The sequence below is a fragment of the Schistocerca serialis genome, chromosome 11 (assembly GCF_023864345.2).
Source record: "Schistocerca serialis cubense isolate TAMUIC-IGC-003099 chromosome 11, iqSchSeri2.2, whole genome shotgun sequence".
Lineage (NCBI taxonomy): Eukaryota > Metazoa > Arthropoda > Insecta > Orthoptera > Acrididae > Schistocerca > Schistocerca serialis.
Window position 1 is genome coordinate 97,943,140 of NC_064648.1, and position 22,535 is coordinate 97,965,674.

General features: G+C 41.6%; 1 protein-coding gene across 2 annotated transcripts in view; it reads right to left on the reverse strand.

Annotated features, from left to right (window-relative positions):
- Positions 1-399: 399 nt before the first annotated feature.
- The window catches only part of LOC126427091 (serine/threonine-protein kinase Pink1, mitochondrial), a 121,690-nt gene continuing 99,554 nt past the window's right edge, over positions 400-22,535 (reverse strand). Inside the window, exons 7-10 of one of the 2 annotated variants that reach the window (XR_007576530.1) lie at positions 20,754-21,056; positions 12,050-12,157; positions 3,624-3,865; positions 400-954 (exon numbers count right to left, since the gene is read on the reverse strand). Coding sequence is in view for 1 of the 2 variants with exons in the window: in XM_050089278.1 (XP_049945235.1) it covers positions 3,674-3,865; positions 12,050-12,157; positions 20,754-21,056 (603 nt within the window). In the remaining variant the exon portion in view is untranslated. Of the gene's footprint in view, positions 3,866-12,049; positions 12,158-20,753; positions 21,057-22,535 lie in introns of both variants that reach the window. The other variant, XM_050089278.1, reaches the window with a different exon arrangement.

The window sequence follows — 22,535 nt, forward strand, 5'->3', positions numbered from 1 at the left end:
TGTACATCAGTCAAGTGTACCAAGACTGTACCTTGTTCTTTGAACTGACAAGGAAAGTAGGAAAAAAGAAGGAAGAACAGCATAGAACACACAAGGAAAACCAAGTATTAACATACTATTCAGTACACAATATTCCACTGCATCTCATGTCACATAAAAGTGCTACTCATGATAATGTGCAGTATTAAGTACATATTACTATGACTCTTGTGTTACATATATGCATATTTTTAACAATTCAAAATTGTCAAGAAAGGAACATTCAGCATACAAACATACATTTGTAGTAATGATTCACAAGTAAGTAGCACACCTGAAATATTTTTCCATTTTATCAGCCTTTAATGGGTTTGTTTTAAGTGTTAAGAGTGTTCTTAAAGCATTTTCTTATATATATTTACACACACACACACACACACACACACACACACACACACACACTGATGAAATTACAGTAGCAGATCTCAGCTAAAAAACAGCTACTAAAGCTCATGTATTTTCTGAAATACTGAAATTAATATAATTAAAATATGAAGAGGAATCATATCACAAATAATACTATCTACAATAAGTCACATAAGTGTGCTAATCAATCACCAAACAGTCAAAAGAATCCACACTTCTGATAATCTGACGGCAGAGATGGAGAAACAAATTCATTATTTCAACATGGGATAAATAAAAACGGTGGATCCTCAACATTTACAAGAAAAAGGAGTCACAAGGTTCTCCCTTTGAGGCTAATTCTCCTGCAGATTCTATTCCATATATATAATAACTTACATTTGGAGAGGAAAAAGTTAACATTAACAATATTCACAGCCATGTATAGACTCTCACCAGATAGAATCTAAGGAACAAAAGCAATCAATACAAATAAGTTAACTGAAGTTCGAAGCAGGGCAATGGTGTTAACTTTCAAGCTCTTAAGCACAACTACAGCCACACAGCACCCTGCAAAAGGAAATCACAATACAGAAGGTGATAATAGTTTCAGTAAAGATGAAAAACACAGTAAAAGTTACATAGAAATGACTATCTCCATTTCTACAACATGGACAGCTTGTAACTAAACAACTCTATGTCACATGTACACCTCACACACACAGTAACATTTTTATATTGTTTTGTGTGGAAATTTTGTAATTAATGCTATGTCTGGTATGGATGTTATGTAAAGAATAAGAAAAATGAGACAGTGACAATGGAGGAAAAAGGTAATATAACTACGTAGTTGTAACAGGGGTTGGAGGTTGGAGGGTGTCTGCCTGCACATGACAAGTGCTGTCGCTGCTATCTTGGCACTACGCAGCACGGCACTACAGACTTGAAATATATCATAAGTGCAAAACAGTTCTTCATTATTGAGCACGTATGATTATATGCAGTTCTATTAATTTTTTGTCAGAATAAACAAATGACGAAATGTCCTTAAAAATTTTGAATGGATTGCAGGAACTAGAAGCTTTTCCAATCATTCAATAACAGAATAATGCATAGCGGTAGGTACTTCCCGAGGTTATAGTACTTTGGAACACTGTAGAAGGAGATAAATTTCATTTCTACGCAATCTTGCTGAAAAGTTTCCTTCTGGCAGTGTGTTGTCAGAACCATTTTGCTTTGGCCAATCCTCTGTTTAAGTGACTATTTCTTTTACAGTGCTCTAGTGAGAAACTTTCGACATCGAATGTTTATATTTGATGAATTATCGGTTGCACGATACCACAATACCATGATCAGCACACGTGCTATCAATTTATGTGAGGTACGCATTTGTATGTACTCTACAGCCATCAGGTGATGGTTACCAACTTCTGCCACACTTTACATAAACACAACTTTGTTTGCAAATTTAGCTATTCTAAACTCACAATCCTCTGTTAATGAATGGTTTACACCCGAAATCCATTTACAGGCTGTGACTTGGCAGTAAATTGTGTTAATACGTAGAACTTTTATTCATTACTGGATCTTAATTGTGGGTTAGGTATCGATTTGTGTAGGTAGAGTGAAACATTGCTCATGACAAAGGTTGTGGTAGTCTCGTTACAAGCTGTTCTTTTTGCTACTTCAGTGACATGCTTAGAAGGCTCAGCTTTTCTTACAGATGTCCTGACATCTGTAAAAAGCAGAATAAAAGCACACAAAATCTGAAGTAAGCCACAACAATCAGTACAGGATGTTCATTTTAGTTTAAAAAACCCATCAGTACAGGAAATCAGCAGCACGCAATAGAACAGCAAACACAAGGCAACCATTGCCCAACAAACCACAGGCCACAGGGCTGGGAGAATGTCGCTGTAGGATCGTGGTGACATTTATTCTGCTGTGTCGAGTGTGCAGTTGGGCACAATGTCTGTGTAAAGCAGATTCAGCTGGTCACATACAACTATACAGATATCAAATTTGTAACTGTAAAATGTAAACTTCCACCGCCAGACATGACACAGTTAATAAAATGTTCCAGACAATTGTGCTGTAGTCTAATGGAATTCACATTTAAACCCAATTTAAAGTCATTACACTTTTTCTTAACTTTCCACTGTATGATTTGTTTTGAGTGTATTAAAAATTGCCAGTTTTTCTCATATTAAACATGCAGTATTAACACAATGTTATATTTTACAGTTTTTGATAACAGTAAGCCATTACAGATGTCACTGCTGACGCTACGATAAATATCGCAATTAAGAAACAACATCCTGGGTTACAGTGAGTATGCAACTGATGTCATAAATTAAAAAATATATAAATCTAATCACAAGAACATAAATGCTACTTTGTTTTTGAAAATATGAAGCATATTTATGAGGATATGTGCAAACACAGGCCACGTGTTTTGGAAATCCCTGACAAAGTTGATCAGTTTTAAACCTAAAGTTTTGTGGCCAGAAATATTACACTTAAATTAGTCCAGGTTAGTGTGTCAGGGCTGATTTTCCTGGAGAAATGAAATGTTTTGTCCCTATCTGTGGAGGATTTAACTTCTTTAAGGGGATGGAGGGTAGTTTGTAGCTTCTATCAGTGTGCGATTCGTACTCTGGCTTCGTACCGACTGTTGTAGGAATCGGTACCCTCGAAGAGGTCCTTTGCAGACAGGGCTGAAGTGTTCAGTTTCTCTGAGAACTTCATTTGACCTAAACATAGCAACCCGTAGTATTTTAATAAGTGAGAATTTATTAGCACCTAAAATTATAAATTTTTAGTCTTTTAATATTTTTATGAAAATGCGTATCTTTCCCATACTGCCCCTTTTTATATGCCATAAGAAACATAATTAACTTATTTGTAAAGGCTTTTCTGCCAGCTGGCCTCTAATAGCAAGTGTTCCATACTCGAGAGCTCAGAGATCACCCTATCCGAGCGGTGTGCTCGAATCTGCAGATATCGCAACTCACTCGGCAACGGACGAACCTGCCAGTAACTGTGACATACTGCATTTCACAGCGAGTGGTCAGGTGCAACTAAATGCCACGCTGACGGTTTCGATCAGCTGATTAGAGTCGTACAAAAGTTAAGTACACAGGCTTCCGCAACTGGTGTCCTGTATGTTTCACGATCCGATACAGATTAAAATTTTACAATTTTCAGGTCGACATCTCCAACTCGAGCAATATACCCACATTCCGAGCTCTAGTGTCTCCGGCTCCACCGTCAGAAGTGCATGGTGCGGCTAGTACAGCTCGGGCACTGCAGCAGTGACCGCCCACACGAGGGCGGCTTTGATCTGGTGCAGCGAGGCCCGCGACAGCAGCGCCGAGATGAGGCGGTACTCTGCCAGCGTACGCCGCCCGCCCACGGCGCACAGGCCCAGACCGCCTTCGCACAGCACCTTTGTCGTCAGGCACAGCAGCCACTGCAGGATCTGCAACCGAATTTTTAATATTTTTGATAACGATGTTTCCTTTTTATATAAATGTTTCCTTTATTATACATTAGCACAGGAGACGCATTATAACTTTGCGTTCCACACCTCCAAGCTGGAACGAGGCGCCAAAACTTGCCAGGTCCACTAGTCGAATTGACTACCACTGCTCGAGCATCGACTGCTGCAGAAATTCGTCGTCCTTCTTCCCCCTGATCACAGGTGGCTCACGATTTTGATAGTGGGGAACGCTCCGAACCTGCTACTATCGAGCACTGGAGAATTGTTGTCCCTTTCAACTGTGTCTCAGAATACCGTATTTACTCGAATCTAAGCCGCACTTTTTTTCCGGTTTTTGTAATACAAAAAAACCGCCTGCGGCTGAGAACCGAGTGCAAAGCAAGCGGAAGTTCTGAAAAATGTTGGTGGGTGCCCCCACAACTAAGTTCTGCCGTCGAATATATGTAACGCTACACAGGCATGCTTTGTAGGCACAAAGATAAATATTGGCACCAAAACCTCTGCATCAGTAAATAAATTTAAAAAAAAAAAAAAAAAAAAAAAAGATGGAAAAAGACCTTTTTTCTCCGCCCCGAGGTTCGACTACTGAATTTTCATACATTATCCAACAAACTAAATGCAAATTTCGTATTGTTCATCTTCGAATGTAGCAGCCTTCAATGTACTATGAAAATTTGACTGGCAAGACTGTTTGGGATAGTTGTCAATATGGCCAAATCTACATTCTGAATTTTTTCCTACCTGCAAGAAGAGATGGTTGCTAATAGGAACTTTTATGAATTGTGAATCACATGCAGTATTCTCTTCACCACAAGAATAATACAAATATAAACATTTTGCCATACATTGTTTCGCGTTTGCTGCTATCTCATTTAAATCCTGTCAGCCTAATAAACTACGAAACTAGAGTGAGACAACAGCAAACGCGGAAGAATATACATATCATGTCATGTTTATATTCGTATTATTCTTAAGCCTAATAGTGATACAGTCAGAAATGAAGCACGGTAATTGATTAGATTTTTAAATCTAAGGTGACTAATTTCTGTGAAGGATGTAATGTACTAAAGAGGCGCCTGCAAAGATTTTCAAACGGAGAAAAATTTTCGCTAAACTCTCGTTCAGATCATCATCTATCATACGCAGTCTATTATTTGGTTCTTGTTGATCATTATCAAAGAAAGCAGCAGTGTAAGTAACAACAAATAGCAGTCTCTTGCCATTGTTTTGCTAATGAGACGATTCCTCTCTTTAATTGTAAGCGGCGGTAGCGTGCATAAAAGCAAGCCATGCCGCGAGCGGCGATAGGCCGTAAACACACACTATCAAAATGCGACAAACAATGCGTGACACAGTACAGTAATGCATTTTCAGCTTAGAGTGACGTAAACACCTATAACAAAGAAAACGGCACTTATCAGATCAAAGAAAAATAAGCAATGAATTCAAACCAGACGAAGCATGTGAAAAAGGAAGGGTATCCGTATAAATACGGACGGAGCACCTGACACATAGCAATGGCTACCTGGTAACTGCTAAGCTTACGACTCGAACCAAACTACTGTAGCTGTATCGTCATTCATTTGACCTAAATTGTGTCTCATATTACAATGGAGCAACTTTGTTTCGATTTGGAGATGCAGCCTAAAACTTTTCTTCCCCTTGAATTTTGAGTCTCAAATTTCAAGTGTGGCTTAAGATTTGGAAAATTTTTTTCCCCTCGATTTCAAGTCTCATTTCTCAGGTGCGGCGTAGATTCGAGTAAATACGGTACTTGTTTTTGGCAGTTCTATCTAATGTGGGTTGAAGGAACTGTTAAAACACACCCCAAGTAACAATAAGAAACTTAAACACAACATTCTTTATCACGATAAGCCATTAGCAAGTAGTGAACTTGGTAAGTACTAAGTATTGACATTTTGCACCCTCGTTTCATATAACTGTTTGAGAAAATCTTGCTAGGTGCTGGCACTCGTGGTACTGTATTCCAGAGCTTTAGCAAAACATTTACTAAATTAGCAAGTCTTTACAACAGACAAGATAGTACTGCTATTGCCAGTAACAAACTGGTATCTAACTCTTATCACTACATTAATATTTAATGTCAATCACTATTCATCAAAGCATATTATAGACATATACAGGCAGGGATTTGAGAGTGAAGGTTCAGTCTATTGATTCCCCTTCATTGTAAGCAGTAGAATACGAAAACCATCTTGACACAATTTTTCTTATGGGCTTGCTTGAAAATTCATGGCGGGGGGGTGGGGGGGGGGGGGGGTTGAGGATAGAAAGCGGACAAAATAAAACTGACCCAGAAAAATATTTATGAGACTGGTGACAAACAGCCTCTCCGTGATGAACACAAGACCTGGCCATCACAGTAGATGCTGTTGTGCACGAGTTTACAGATAAACTTCTGCATGCGAGTTCTGTCAGTGGTTTCTGAGTGAAATGGAATGTGGACTACTGCAATCTAATTTTTTCCATTTCTTCATATCAGGTGCAATTCAACCTCGGGACTCACACATCATCTACATCTATACGCTGCAGATCACTGAAGTGCACGACAGAGGGTGCGTCCCACTGTACCGGTTATCAGTGTTTCTTCCCGTTACATTCACATATGGAGTGCAGGAAGAATGACTGACTGAATGTTGCTGTGTGTGCCATAATTATTCTAATCTTATCCACACAATCACTATGAGAGCAATACATACGAGTTTGTAGCGTATTTCTAGAATTGTCATTTAAAGCCGGTTTTCAAAAGTTTGTTAATAGACATTCTCAGGGTGGTTTACATCTATCTTCAAGAGTCTGCCAGTTCAGTTGCTTGAGTAACTCTTGTACGGAACAAACAAACCTGTGACCATTCGTGCTGCCCTTCTCTGTATACATTCAATATCCTCTGTTAGTCCTATTTGGTACAGATCCCACGCACTTGAGCAATATTCTAGAACCGCTCACACAAGTGACGTGTAAGCAATCTTCTTCGTAGAATGATTGCACTTCCCCAGTATTCAACCAATCACCTGATTTACCCTAGACTGAGTCTATGTGATCGTGTGTTAATCACTACAAAATATTACACCAGATATTTGTACAAGTTAGCCAATTTCAAAAGTGACTCACTGGTATTATAGTCACATGGCACCAGGGCACATAAAATTCCCATTAGTACTTTACCAAGAGCTGTTGCATAATCTTGAGGCTGTTGTTTGGTGTGCAGTTTCTTGTGTCCACTTTGTAATACAATTCTTTCATCAAACTGTTAACACTATCTGGCATAACACTATCTGGCACATTCACATTCAGAAACTGTAACACGCACTGCTGTGACAACATCATGAGTGCACGAGGCACTCTGTGAAAAAGAGGACAATCAGCAGAGGCAGTGCTGTCTCCTGGCCAACTCTACCTTCTTTCCTCTTTCCCTGCCACTTTACCTGTGGGCAAATTGAATATGAGGTGTACTCAGATAGTCCTCACACCATGGAAGAACTACAGCAGCACACTTAAAGCACTACTGCTGCTATATCACACACCTCAGTTTGATAAATCGAGCACCGCACTCTATCCTGCATCGGTATTATCGGAAATAAAAAACGTGACACACCACGAAGGATTTATGCAAATTGGTCACAAATTTATATTTGTACAGATATTGACGGAAGATGCAAAACTGTAAACTTTTGGCAGTTGACGGACGAATGTGAGAAGCTGTAACGCAATTTCACCGTGCAGCTGTCATAGGTCGTAAACGGGATGCGTCGATACCAGTGCATAAAATCTTTGCAAATTCCATTACACATACTCAACTGGACAGTAAATAAGCCTCACAGACACAGAACACTGTACGCAGATTTCAGCATTTGAGAGAGGACGTGTAGCTCGGTTCAGAGAAGCCGGTTGGAGTTATCGGCAAATCGTTCGACGTGAATACAAGCGATGCCACTGTTTGACGGTGCCGGGAGGAACGGGTAAACTGTGATTGAACACAATGTCGAGAAATGAGTGGTCGACATACAGAGACGACAGAATGAGGCGACCGAACAACTGTCAAGAGAGGCACGCAGAGCCCCGGATTCACCATTACCATTAGTCCGACGTGCAACTGGTCCTTCAGTGACTGCAAGTACAGTACCGCGTCGATTATCCGAATGTCGGTCAACCGGACGACCGCTTAACCGGACTCTGTACTCGCTCGCACCTGTTACTCTCCCACCCTACCGTCCATCATCCCCCTCACTCCCAAACCAAGTTTCCCACAGTAGTCGCCGCACTGGACCACCGCTGGCGGAACATTGCTTCTAATGGGGCCTTCACGAGGCGCTGCTGACCGGCCGAGCCCCCAGTCGCTGTGTTTCAACACACTTCTGTCGGCTTGGCACTGGCAGTAGAAGTAGCGGCAGTGTCAAAGCTGTTCACAGCAACAGCTGCGCCAGCTTAGAGTTGAGGCGTGCCGCTCCGCGCAGTTTGAAGGATTGCGCGCCCCCAAGAAGAGCTTCTCACGTGACTTAGCTGCTCGTAAGCGTGTAGGCTTGCTTAGACAGACCAAAATAAAGAATTTTTTTAAATGTTAATTTTGTATACTGTGTGTATTGTTCATGTAAAATGCATATGTAATATGTATAATTTTTGTTTAATAAACCTTGCCACATACTATATATTCCTACTGAAGTTGCCTTTGTATGTTCTACATCTACGTTTATACTCCGCAAGCCACCCAACGGTGTGTGGTGGAGGGCACTTTACGTGCCACTGTCATTACCTCCCATTCCTGTTCCAGTCGCGTATTGTTCGCGGGAAGTACGACTGCCTGAAAGCCTCCGTGCGCGCTCTAATATCTCTAATTTTACATTCGTGATCTCCTCGGGAGGTATAAGTAGGGGGAGCAATATATTCGATACCTCATCCAGAAACGCACCCTCTCGAAACCTGGCAAGCAAGCTACACCGCGATGCAGAGCGCCTCTCTTGCAGAGTCTGCCACTTGAGTTTGTTAAACATCTCCGTAACATTATCACGGTTACCAAATAACCCTGTGACGAAATGCGCCACTCTTCTTTGGATCTTCTCTATCTCCTCCGTCAACCCGATCTGGTATGGATCCCACACTGATGAGCAATACTCAAGTATAGGTCGAACGAGTGTTTTGTAAGCCACCTCATTTGTTGATGGACTACATATTCTTAGGACTCTCCCAATGAATCTCAACCTGGTACCCGCCTTACCAACAATTAATTTTACATGATCATTCCACTTCAAATCGTTCCGCACGCATACTCCCAGATATTTTACAGAAGCAACTGCTACCAGTGTTTGTTCAGATATCATATAATCATACAATAAAGGATCTTTCTTTCTACGTATTCGGAATACATTACATTTGTCTATGTTAAGGGTCAGTTGGCACTCCCTGCACCAAGTGCCTATCCGCTGCAGATCTTCCTGCATTTCGCTACAATTTTCTAATGCTGCAATTTCTCTGTATACTACAGCATCATCCGCGAAAAGCCGCATGGAACTTCCGACACTATCTACTAGGTCAATTATATATATTGTGAAAAGTAATGGTCCCATAACACTCCCCTGTGGCACGCCAGAGGTTACTTTAACGTCTGTAGACGTCTCTCCATTGATAACAACATGCTGTGTTCTGTTTGCTAAAAACTCTTCAATCTAGCCACACAGCTGGTCTGATATTCGGTAGGCTCTTACTTTGTTTATCAGGCGACAGTGCGGAACTGTATCGAACGCCTTCCGGAAGTCAAGAAAAATAGCATCTACCTGGGAGCCTGTATCTAATATTTTCTGGGTATCATGAACAAATAAAGCGAGTTGGGTCTCACACGATCGCTGTTTCCGGAATCCATGTTGATTCCTACATAGTAGATTCTGGGTTTCCAAAAACGACATGATACTCAAGCAAAAAACATGTTCTAAAATTCTACAACAGATCGACGTCACAGATATAGGTCTATAGTCTTGCGCATCTGCTCGACGACCCTTCTTGAAGACTGGGACTACCTGTGCTCTTTTCCAATCATTTGGAACCTTCCGTTCCTCTAGAGACTTGCGGTACACGGCTGTTAGAAGGGGGGCAAGTTCTTTCGCATACTCTGTGTAGAATCGAATTGGTATCCCGTCAGGTCCAGTGGACTTTCCTCTGTTGAGTGATTCCAGTTGCTTTTCTATTCCTTGGACACTTATTTCGATGTCAGCCATTTTTTCGTTTGTGCGAGGATTTAGAGAAGGAACTGCAGTGCGGTCTTCCTCTGTGAAACAGCTTTGGAAAAAGGAGTTTAGTATTTCAGCTTTACGCGTGTCATCCTCTGTTTCAATGCCTTCATCATCCCGGAGTGTCTGGATATGCTGTTTCGAGCCACTTACTGATTTAACGTAAGGTCAGAACTTCCTAGGATTTTCTGTCAAGTCGGTACATAGAATTTTACTTTCGAATTCACTGCACGCCTCACACATAGCCCTCCTTACGCTAACTTTGACATCGTTTAGCTTCTGTTTGTCTGAGAGGTTTTGGCTGTGTTTAAACTTGGAGTGAAGCTCTCTTTGCTTTCGCAGTAGTTTCCTAACTTTGTTGTTGTACCACGGTGGGTTTTTCCCGTCCCTCACAGTTTTACTCGGCACGTACCTGTCTAAAACGCATTTTACGATTGCCTTGAACTTTTTCCATAAACACTCAACATTGTCAGTGTCGGAAAAGAAATTTTCGTTTTGATCTGTTAGGTAGTCTGAAATCTGCCTTCCATTACTCTTGCTAAACAGATAAACCTTCCTCCCTTTTTTTATATTCCTATTAACTTCCATATTCAGGTATGCTGCAGCGGCCTTATGATCACTGATTCCCTGTTCTGCACTTAAAGAGTCGAAAAGTTCGGGTCTGTTTGTTATCAGTAGGTCCAAGATGTTATCTCCACGAGTCGGTTCTCTGTTTAATTGCTCGAGGTAATTTTCGGATAGTGCACTCAGTATAATGTCACTCAATGCTCTATCCCTACCACCCGTCCTAAACATCTGAGTGTCCCAGTCTATATCTGGTAAATTGAAATCTCCACCTAAGACTATAACATGCTGAGAAAATGTATGTGAAATGTATTCCAAATGTTACTTTGTAACACTAAAAGAGATGCTTGTTTTTATGAATAAATGTACTGTACAGTACTTCTTTTTGGCAAATAAACGTGTACAGTTCAATTATCCTAACAAACCAGTTGTCCGAACACCCATGTCCCCCAATTACTTCGGATAATCGACGTTCTACTGTACCATTAAAAGGCGGCTCACACAACAATGGCTGAGCACACAGCACCCCTTGGCCTGGACCACCACTGACCTCTCTACACCGACAACCCCATCTGCAGGGGTGTCGGGCACATTCATTCAGCCTGGTATCTCATTGACTGGAGTAGGACTGTCTTCTATGATGCATCCCACTTCAAACTGAGTCCCGATGACCAGCGAAGATGCCCCGGACGGCAGTGGGATACCGACCCGACTGCCACACGACGTACAGCCCAACAACCCAGAGTCGAGATCCGGGGTGCCATTTCATTTCACAACGGGACCCCTTCGGTTTCACGCGTGGCACCCTTACAGTACAGTGGTATGTGGACAATATTCTGTGCCTCGTTTTGTTGCCTTTCACAGCGAGCTGTCCCGTGATTACATTCAGTAAGATAATGCCCACCTGCACATTGTGAGTTTCTGCTGCGTATCTTAATGCTCACCCAAATCCTGCCTCAGCCAGCAAGGTCTTCAGATCTCTTCTCAGTTGAGAACATTTGTAGCACTATTGGCACGGCCCCCCAACCAACTAGTGATTCTGACGATCTAACGCAACAATCGGACAGAATTTCACACGATGTACCTCAGGAGGACATCCAAATAGTCTCTCAACCGATGCCGAGCCAAATAATTGCTAGCGTAAGAGCTAGAGGTGGACCGGCGCATTACTGACTGGCTCAATTTGTGAATAAATCATTCTATTTTTCTGAAATTGAAGTCATTTGCCTGTACATGTACATCACATCAACCCACTTCCGTTCCATTGACACAACTCCTCTGTGGTGCCATTCTTTTGCCTTACAGTGCATTCTGTGGACCAGTTTCAGATGAGCCAGGTGGCAGCCGGGGCTGTACTCACCTCGTTGCTGGTCGGCTTCTGCGGGCCCTCCTCGCCACCGCCCAGCCAGCTGCTGGGAGCCCACAGGTGCAGCTGCAGGATCGTCGCCGCCATCTCGGCACTCAGTCTCTGTAACACCAATCCACAGTTGCAGGACGTTGCTATGTAATGTCGCTACCTTCCAATTTCACAACAATCGTCCGACAGTCGACCCTCCGACATTGGTGCCGGAGACACGGCAACTGAGACTCGGCAACTGAACACTTTTGTCACACTCGACAACTGGAAATATTTTTTTATACTATTTACTGCAACCGATAACTGCAATCCCAGTCTCGGAGCAAAGTGCAAGAACATACAATCGACATTAACTGTGGAATGTAAATTAATGTAAGGTTCAGCAAAAATCACTAAGAGTAGTAAAGTTTGGAATGTAGCAATGTGGAATTTTAATAAGGCATCAACGGTCTGCAAAGACTGGTAACCTACTATAAAATGTTCGTAAATATAAAATTGTGCACTCCACAGAACAAAAAAATTTAGTATCCTATGACTACTACATCAACGAGTCAGGACTGGAATGCTTTTGTATGCAGTCAGTCCCTTTGAGACCAAATCAAAAAAGTGATCATACATGTTAATAGTAAATGAGAAACTGGGTAATTTCATCATCTTTGCAAGGAAGGGCATTTCGTCAGTTATTTTTGTAAGTCACTGAACTGGAAATCATGACTCCAACTCGGAATTGTTAAAGCTGTAATCAGAAGATATAAGGCGAAGTAATTAGACATCCCAGAATTTCATTAAATTAGCCTCTAGAATGATATTCCATTAATACTGTGTACAGGTCTGACCTTTGCATTGGAATAATTATTATACTCAATCATGTGAGTCCAACATTGTGAAAACAAATTAATTTAACTTATTTTACACAACAATATTCATGTGGTAGTATATTTTACACATGTAAGCATTAATTACTTGACAGACCGAATTGCAGGATGGTCCATTACTTCATGCCCAGTGTCAGTACCACAGATACACACATGAAATACATACATGAGGTAGCCTCAGAAAATTCCAGAACATTCGAAATTTCGTGCCAATGGTGTGTTAGAACGAAATGTGGTTTACGTCCCTGCATGTCTGTGTTTAATGTGTAACTGTCTGAAGTTTCATTGTTGTATGGCTGTTAGTTATTGTTCAGTGCTACACTGAATAGAACATTGCGTTGCACAGTTTGCGAATTTCGAGACAGCAGAGTTGGAGAAGCAATGCACGTGCCTTAAATTTTGCGTGAAAATTGAGAAATCCTTTAAAGACACACAAAATAATGCAGGAAGCCTATAGTGATGAGTGCTAAAGCTGTACTCTGTTACTAACGGTTCACACGTTTTAAAAATGGCCAGACAGAAGTTAAAGATGATCCTCGTTCAGTATGTCCTTGGCTGTCTACCAATGATGCTTATGTGAAGAACGTCAATGAAATTGTGTGTGCCAATCGAAGACAGACTGTCCAACATAGAGCAGAAGAATGTAACATTTCAGTTGGATCGTATCATGAAATCCTGATACAGCATCTTGCAATGCATCGTGCTGCTGCCAAGATGAGAAACTCTTCGCCTTGCAGCCTGTAAAGAGATTTTGGATTGCACAAATGAGAATGAGATATTTCTTAAGAGAATCATAACTGGTGATGAAACATGCGTCTACAGTTATGTTGAGACCATGGTTCAATCTTCACAATGGGTGGGAAAGTGTCTCTAAAGACCACAAAATGTTTGTCAGATCCGGTTAACAGTTTTCTTTGAATTTGAAGGATTAGTTCAACATGAATTCGTGCCACAGGAACAAACTGTTAATCGATGGTAGTATCATGAAGTGTTGTGATGCCTGCGAGAAAATGTGACAAAGAAATGGTTTGAAATTGGGCAAGACAATTCACGGCTCTTGCATCATGAAAACACACCCATACATTCATCCCTGTTGATGTGTGACTATTGCACAAAAAACCAAATCACTGTGCTGCCTCATCCTTCGTATTCTCTGGACCTGGCCCCTACTGACTTTTTCTTTTAATTTCCAAAATAAAAAAGCCTGTTGAAAGGATGGCGGTTTGCAACGGTAGAAGAGATAAAAGAAAATTCAGAAACTGTGCTTTGCTCGATCCAGCAAGAGGCATACCAAGACTGCTTCCAGAAGTGGAAATAGCATTGGGAATAATGTATCAATTGTGAAGGAGAGTATTTCGAAGGAGACTATACACCATAAGTAAAAGGTAAGAACAGAAAAATTTTGTGGACAAAGTTCCAGAATTTTTTTGAACAGACCTCATATTAATGAAACTTTCAAACTGATAGTTCCTTCATCGAGGAGGAGAGAGGGATAAGTTTGGGAAGGTTAAAAAGGAAAAACATTTCTATGAAACTGCTTACTTTCACTAAACAGAAATACTAAAACCACTGGCTGAATTTTCACAAAAAATGGTTTAACAATTAAAAGAGGGGAGAATCATTCAACCACTTAGGAGAATGGATCCAACCAAATGGACCAGATGAAGAGGCAATCAACAGAGAGCTAGAAAATTACCCCTCACTTACAAACTAACACAGAACAGATACAATTAATAAGCAATAGCTTTTGAGGCCAAAGCTGGGTGTTGCAATACAATTATAAAACTGGATGGAGCTATTTTAAATAAAAAAGGAAAGGAAAGGAAGATGCCCAGGAAATTCCTGGGATCCCATAAGATTACTGATGTGACTTTGAAGAATAAGGAAAACTAGGAGCTCTACAAGTACACCAGAAAGATCACAGACAGAATATGACAACAAGTGAAATTTTATGGACACGTAGTAAAAATGGATGAAAACTGAATGAGCAAAAAGATCTTCAATTTCGCCACAGCACTAAAATCCACCTCTGAGTGGGTACAAGAAGTCAAATGAGATGCCCAACAAACTGGAATTAAACTGGAGATGGCGCAAACTGAAGAATTCGGAAGCAAAGTCAATGGCATAAAATCGTTTGAACAGAAGCCACTAAAAAGGAGTTTCACATTGCATTTCTGAGGAGGAGATAAAGGAAAGAAATGAAAGAATGAAGACATTCTGGGAAGAGAGGCTAAGAGGCCTCACGTTCTGCAAGTCCATACCCGCCCCAATTAAGATAAAGTCATTATTAAAGCCAACTGACACAATACGATTTGTCCGTGCAATTCACGGCTGTACAGAAAATTGTACAGACATGACAACCACTGAACACAGGGACAAAGAGCTGCAGGTTTTGAGAAGAACTGCTGAAATCCACCCACACATATCATGAATGTGCAAACAAGCCAATGCAGGCAGATTGCAGATTCGGAACAGGTGGCACAAAAAATGTAACAGACTCTACAAAGAGAGCCTGTTCCATTATCGAGTATTTAATGCGTAATTCACAAAAGCCATACATGCTAGTGGAAGATGAGAAGTAAAGAATATAGCAATGAATGAGAAGGGGAGTGCATGACTACAATCGTCTTACCAAAAAACTACACTACTGACACTGAGGCAACAAGCGAGAAAGTACAACTTGTCCAAGATGATTTAACAATTTTGCTGGTGCTGCTAGAAGCAGAGAAAATCAACACTAGTTGAAAGATAGTCATCTGTCTCCAAGATGAGGGCACTATGCAGCACAAGTAAATAAACTGTATTGATGTTAAGGAATTTTACACCAGAAAAAGATCCAGGTTTGGATTATTTAACCCAGAGAAATTCTAATCTCCTACCCTTTTTTGTCCTTCCTCAATTGCCAAGTGTGAACGAGATGCCTTGCACCTAGTCTGGCTCGTGTACACGTGACTGCCACAGTGTTCAGGTTGCATCTTAAGAAGCAACAACTACCAAACAAACATGTAATGTCAACAAAATTTATGTGGCAGTACTGCTACCGGCATGGATTTGCACCTGTATCACTACCCACCATTGGCTTATACGATCACTGTACAGCAGTGTATAGCACGCAGACAGCAATGATTTACATCATGTAGTATTGTTATTTTTCTTTGCTAGTTATGGTGACCGAGTTTCAAGACACACACAGGTCATCCAGCACAAGGACCTTTACAATAAATTGGAACCTGACATCTTAGCACAAGAAATAGGCAATCAGGGTGTGAGGCTGACAGAAACTGTGTGGACACTAGTGAAAGGAAAGATAGCATCCAGAAATTCCAAATTAGGAATTAAACATGTACAGTTTTTTCCACAGAAATAAACTGACAATGCCGAAGTGGAAGACTGGATTAAGTGTATATGCACACTGAAAATATGCAAGAATAACTTTTCCTATGAAGGCACTGAAGAAGTGTTTATTAACCCTTTAGCTGATGTGGATGAGTTAACTCCTCATGCTCTGCCACTCCCTAGGTGGCAAGGACATTTTTTTGTATCCCATTCTGTCAACCTCTCATTGTTGTGGGCAAGTTACACTACATGATCAAAAGTATCCGGACACCTGGCTGAAAATTACTTACAAGTTTGTGGTGCATTCCATCAGTACTGCTAAAATTCAATATGGTGTTGGCCCACCCTTAGCCTTGATGAAAGCTTCCACTCTCACAGGCACACGTTCAATCAGGTGCTGGAAGGTTTCTTGGGGAATGGCAGGCCATTCTTCACGGAGTGCTGCACTGAGGAGAGGTATCGATGTCGGTCGGTGAGGCCTGGCACGAAGTTGGCGTTCAACAACATCCCAAAGGTGTTCTATAAGATTCAGGTCAGGACTCTCTGCAGGTAAGCCCATTAAAGGGTTGTTACTGTTGTGTAATCACTCTGCCACAGGCCATGCATTATGAACAGGTGCTCGATCGTGTTGAAAGAAGCAATCACCAACCCCGAATTGCTCTTCAACAGTGGGAGGCAAGAAGCTGCTTAAATATCAATGTAGGCCTGTGCTGCGATAGTGCCACGCAAAACAACGAGGGGTGTAGGCCCACTCTATGAAAAACACAAACACACCACAACACCACCGTCTCCGAATTTTACTGTCGGCACTACACACGCTGGCAGATGATGTTCACCGGGCATTCGGCATACCCACACCCTGCCATTGGATCGCTACATTGTGTACCACAGTTTGTCACTCCACACAACATTTTTTCACTGTTCACTTTTCCGATGTTTATGCTCCTTACACCAAGCGAGGCGTCGCTTGGCATTTACCAGTATGATGTGTGGCTTATGAGCAGCCACTCGACCATGAAATCCAAGTTTTCTCACCTCCCGTCTAATTGTCACAGTACTTGCAGTGGATCCTTATGCACTTTGGAATTCCTGTGTGATGGTCTGGATAGATGTCTGCCTATTACACATTACGACCCTTTTCAACCGTCAGCGGTCTCTGTCAGTCAACAGACGAGATCGGCCTGTACGCCTTTGCGCTGTACGTGTCCCTTCATGTTTCCACTTTACTATCACATCAGAAACAGTGGACCTAGGGATGTTTAGGAGTGTGGAAATCTCACGTACAGATGTATGACACAAGTGACACCCAATCACCTGACCAAGTTCGAAGTCTGCGAGTTCCACGGAGCAACCCGTTGTGCTCTATCACAATGTCTAATGACTGCTGAGGTGACTGATATGGAGTACTTGGTAGTAGGTGGCAGCACAATGCACCTAATATGAAAAAAAGGTATGTTTTGGGGGGTGTCCAGATACTTTTGATCATGTAGTGTACTTCCATATCTCTGTCAATAAAAATGTTTTGAGTATTTATCATAGAACATATGCACTTCTTTCCATGCCATCACTTGCAACAACCTCACTTCAATATCTTTAACTATTTACGAAAATGACGATTGTTATGATTACACGATACATGACGTGCAGATATAAAAATCAGTAACACAAGAACAAAATGAGACATCGTTCTGCTCTTAATTTTAAATAAAATTTCATTACCTTACCTACATTTCATAAACTGCTATGTATGAGTTAAACTCAACCATGTACAAAGTTTACTCAATGCATTTTTACCTCAGCAAATTCTTCAAAATTTCACGCAATGTTTTACTTAATTTGATGCAGCACAGTAACTATAATTAATACTGAAAAGAAATTCACTCCTTTATTGAGCAAATGTATCAGACTGTTAGATGTGAAAAAATAGTTTTTTTCACCTAATAGTTTTCTTAAAATTGGACAATAAGTATTTTGTAGCAGTCAGAATGCCATCTCTCAGCACAGGTAGCAGCACTTATGAGCAGTATAGCCATAACAAAGCCGCACTCAGCACAGAATGCAAGGAGCACGTCCGTAGCAGCAAAAGTGTTAAAAGCATCCTCACTGTTTCAAATTGCTCTTCGATTAATGCAGGGAGTCCACCTCGTACTTCTCCTCCTCCTTTTTGTCCCTGTTCAGCCACGCCGATCTGCCCGTGTTGCCACTGCAAGGCGTGCACAACACCTCCAGCTCCTGTCTGATATTCGAGTACGAGTAAAACTAGAGAGCAGCAAGTTAAGTATGTATCTTTTTCCATGTTTTCCTCATTGCACATTTCTTAAATTTTGTTTGTGTTTCTCTGTTTAAGATGATTAATCTCGCATTTTCGTAAGTGTAAATTCCCTCAGTCCGTAGCGCAATAGTTCCTCACTGAGCAGCCAGCTACCGTATTTACTCGAATCTAAGCCGCACTTTTTTTCCGCTTTTTGTAATCCAAAAAACCGCCTGCGACTTACAATCGAGTGCAATGCAAGCGGAAGTTTTGAAAAATGTTGGTAGGTGCCACCACAACTAACTTCTGCCGTCAAATATATGTAGCGCTACACAGGTATGCTCTGCAGGCACAAAGATAAATACTGGCACCAAAACCTCTACGTCAGTAATTAAATTTAAAAAAAGGTGGAAGACGAGCTTTTTTCTCCGCCACGAGTTTGAACCACTGCATTTACATACATTATCCAACGAAGTAAATACAAATTCCGTATTGTTCATCTTCGAATGTAGCAGCATTTCAATGTACTACGAAGAACCAACTGGCAAGACTGTTCTGGATGTTTGTCAATATGGCCAACTCTACGTTCTGAATTTTTTCCTACCTGTGAGAAGAGGTGGTTGCTAATAGGAACTTTTATGAACTGTGAATCACATGCAGTATTCTCTCACCATAAGAATAATATGAATATAAACATTTTGCCATGTAGTGTTTCGTGTTTGCTGCTATCTCATTTAAATCCTGTCTGCCCAATAAACTATGAAAGTACAGTGATACAACAGCAAATGCGGAAGAATATACATATCATGTCACATTTATATTCGTATTATACTTATGCCTAATAGTGATACAGTCAGAAATGAAGCAAGGCAATTGACTAGATTTTTAAATCTAAGGTGACTAATTTCTGTGCAGAATGTAATGTTCTAAAGAGGCGCCTGCAAATATTTTCAAACGAAGAAAAATTTTCGCTAAACTCTCGTTCAGAACATCATCTATCATATGCAGTCTATTATTTGGTTCTTGTTGATTATCATCAAAGAAAGCAGCAGTGTGAGTAACAACAAATAGCAGTCTCTTGCCATTGTTTCGCTAATGAGATGATTCCTCTCTCTTTTTTTTATTTTCTTTTTTTTTTTTAATTGTAAGCGGTGGTAGTGCACACAAAAGCAAGCCATGCCGCGAGCGGCGACAGGCTGTAAACACTCATTGTCAGAATGTGAAGAAACAATGCATGACACAGTACAGTAATGCATTTTCAGCTTAGAGTGACGTAAACACCTATAACAAATAAAACGGCACTTATCAGATCAAAGAAAAATAAGCAATGAATTCAAACCAGACGAAGCACGTGAAAAAGGAAGGGTACCCGTATAAATACGGACAGAGCGCCTGACGCATAGCAATGGCTACCTGGTAAAGCTTAACTGCTAAGCTTACGACTGGAACCAAACTACTGTAGCTGTATCGTCATTCATTCGACCTAAATTGTGTCTCGTATTACAATGGACCAACTTTGTTTCGATTTGGAGGTGCGGCCTAAAGCCTTTCTCTCCCCTTGAATTTCGAGTCTCAAATTTCAGGTGCGGCTTAGATTTGAGTGCGGCTTAGATTCGAGTAAATATGGTATATAGCTCATCAACGTATTAGCATCCATTGGTAACACATCAGGAGGGTTGTGAGTTGCATATCTAGAATTCTGTCTGTTTTTATAGTTCACTTCTTCTCTTAGTCATGCTAGGATGGCTAGGATGTGTGCATGTTGTGTGTGGACCCAGGAGGAGCTGTCTGCAGTTCGCGAACAGTTGAATGTGCTTTCGGCTACAGTCAGTCACCTTCATGCTGCTACCTCGGGGTGCAGAGGTGGCGAAGAATCTGACGCATCGCACGGGAAGCCTCAGGTGTCACTTGTTTTGCCCACAGGCTCTGCTTCCGGGGCACCTCCTAGTGCACCCAATGCGGTGGATCTGCCTTCATAGCATGATGAGTGGCGGATGGCAAAGCGTTTGTGTCATTTGAGGCCTTATTTTGTCATTTCAGACTTGTGTGACGGGTGCATTGCCAGCACGTCAGCAACCAGTTGTGGATTTAGAATACCAGACCATTCTGTTCGTTTCAAGTCATCCCGAGTTAAAAGCATTCTCACTGTTTCAAATGGCTCTTTGATAAATGCAGGGAGTGCACCTCAGCCTAACAAGTGTAAGAGAAAAAAGGCGTCACCATTCGGCCCGAGTTCGGTACAGACCTTGTGGGGCGCGCGCACGAGCAGGCCGGCTACGACGGCAGCGACGAGGGGCGGAACGTTGGCCGGCAGCGGAGGCAGCTGCTCCTCGCGGTAGCTGCGGCTCTTCAGCGCCGGCAGCTCCTTTGCGGTCTCCCCTCCGCCTCCGTCGCCTCCTCCGCCACTTTCCGACTCGACCGGCGCCCAGTTCGAATAGAAGGGATTGCGGCCACCGCAGAACAGCTCGTACGCCAGGGCGCCGCACGCCCACGCGTCCGACTTGCGGTACGAGATGCTGGAGAACGGGCCTACCCTCGCGCAGGCCACCTGCGGGCAAAGAGACGCATGTGTTCCCACCTCACGATACCAGACATACAGTAAAATGACAAAAATCAGGCAGAACACGTCTAAAACAGTGTCTATCCAAAAAGTCCCTTCTATTAGGTTATGAATAAAATACTTAAGTGGTTCCAGCAGATTTATTTGAAAAATATTAAAAATACACCTTCACGTGAGTAGTAGTCACACTGTTTTGATTATCACCTTTAAAATACTAAGTTACATAATCAACTTTTACAGTAAAACACACACACACACACACACACACACACACACACACCTGCCAACTCCAGCAGCTTGGGTCAGAATGCAACTCACATGCGATGCAAGCAGCAGTCTGGAGGGGGCGGGGAGGGGGAAGGGATAGTAGTGTACGGGTGGACAGGAGAGACGAACGCTGTCTGATGAACTGTGTAGGGACTAGACTGCCAACAGGGAGATGGAGGAGTGGGGAAAGACAGGTGAATGCATTGGCAGAGGGCTGCAAATAAAGCATGTGGGAGATGTTTGTTTCATGAAAAAGTTGGCAGCCCCGGTACACAGCAAGATCCCCGTGCTGTAATACAGTATCAAGCTCCAAAGCAATATGTCGCATCCACTGATAAAGGATAGTTCATTTTGGCTTCTCTAGGCACTTGTACTGGGCTACAGAGATTTCACTGGGTACCAGGACTGCCAACGTGTAACTGCTAGCAAATAAAAAAAATTATTATGTAACTTACTTTTTGCAAGTGGATAATTACAGAAATGACATCAACACCTGCTACAGCTCAATTTCTTCTTTATTGTGCCATAGGTTTAGGTTAAACATCATTATCCAAAACGGATTTTTATCGACAGCAAGCATTACGTACGTAACATGTCAAAAATATAATATCTGTACATAACGTTTAGTCATACAGAGGTAAATGCTTGCAGTGTCAATTACAGACAACAATCCATGCATCTATCTATGGATGACTAATGGTATTACATTAAAAAAACATATTTTTGACATTTTTTTCATATGTAACTGATAGCAAAAATCTGAGCTGAGTAATGGTCTTTAGCTAAAATCGCTCATGCAATTAAATTAGGGATAAATTGAACAGCAGCTTAAGGTGCTGCATATTATCACTTCTACAACTTACAAAAGCTGTGCAGAATAATAAACAAAAAATATTTTGGTGATTATTTATATACTTTAATGACTTTAGGCACAGAAAGGAAGTTTAGAGGTCCTGTGGGAGATTATACAGCCCACAAGAGAACAGACAAGAATGGCGAGAGATTAGTGGACCTGTTTAGGAGACACAAGATGAGAATAATGACCACCCATTACAAAGCTGAGGCAAGCAAGAAAACAACGTGGGTCAGCCCTGGAAACTGGAGTGGGGAAAAACAGCTAGACCATGTAGCAATCTGTGACAAGAATCACAGAGAGATTATGAACACGAAAGCGAGGAAAAATAGCAGGACGGAATCAGA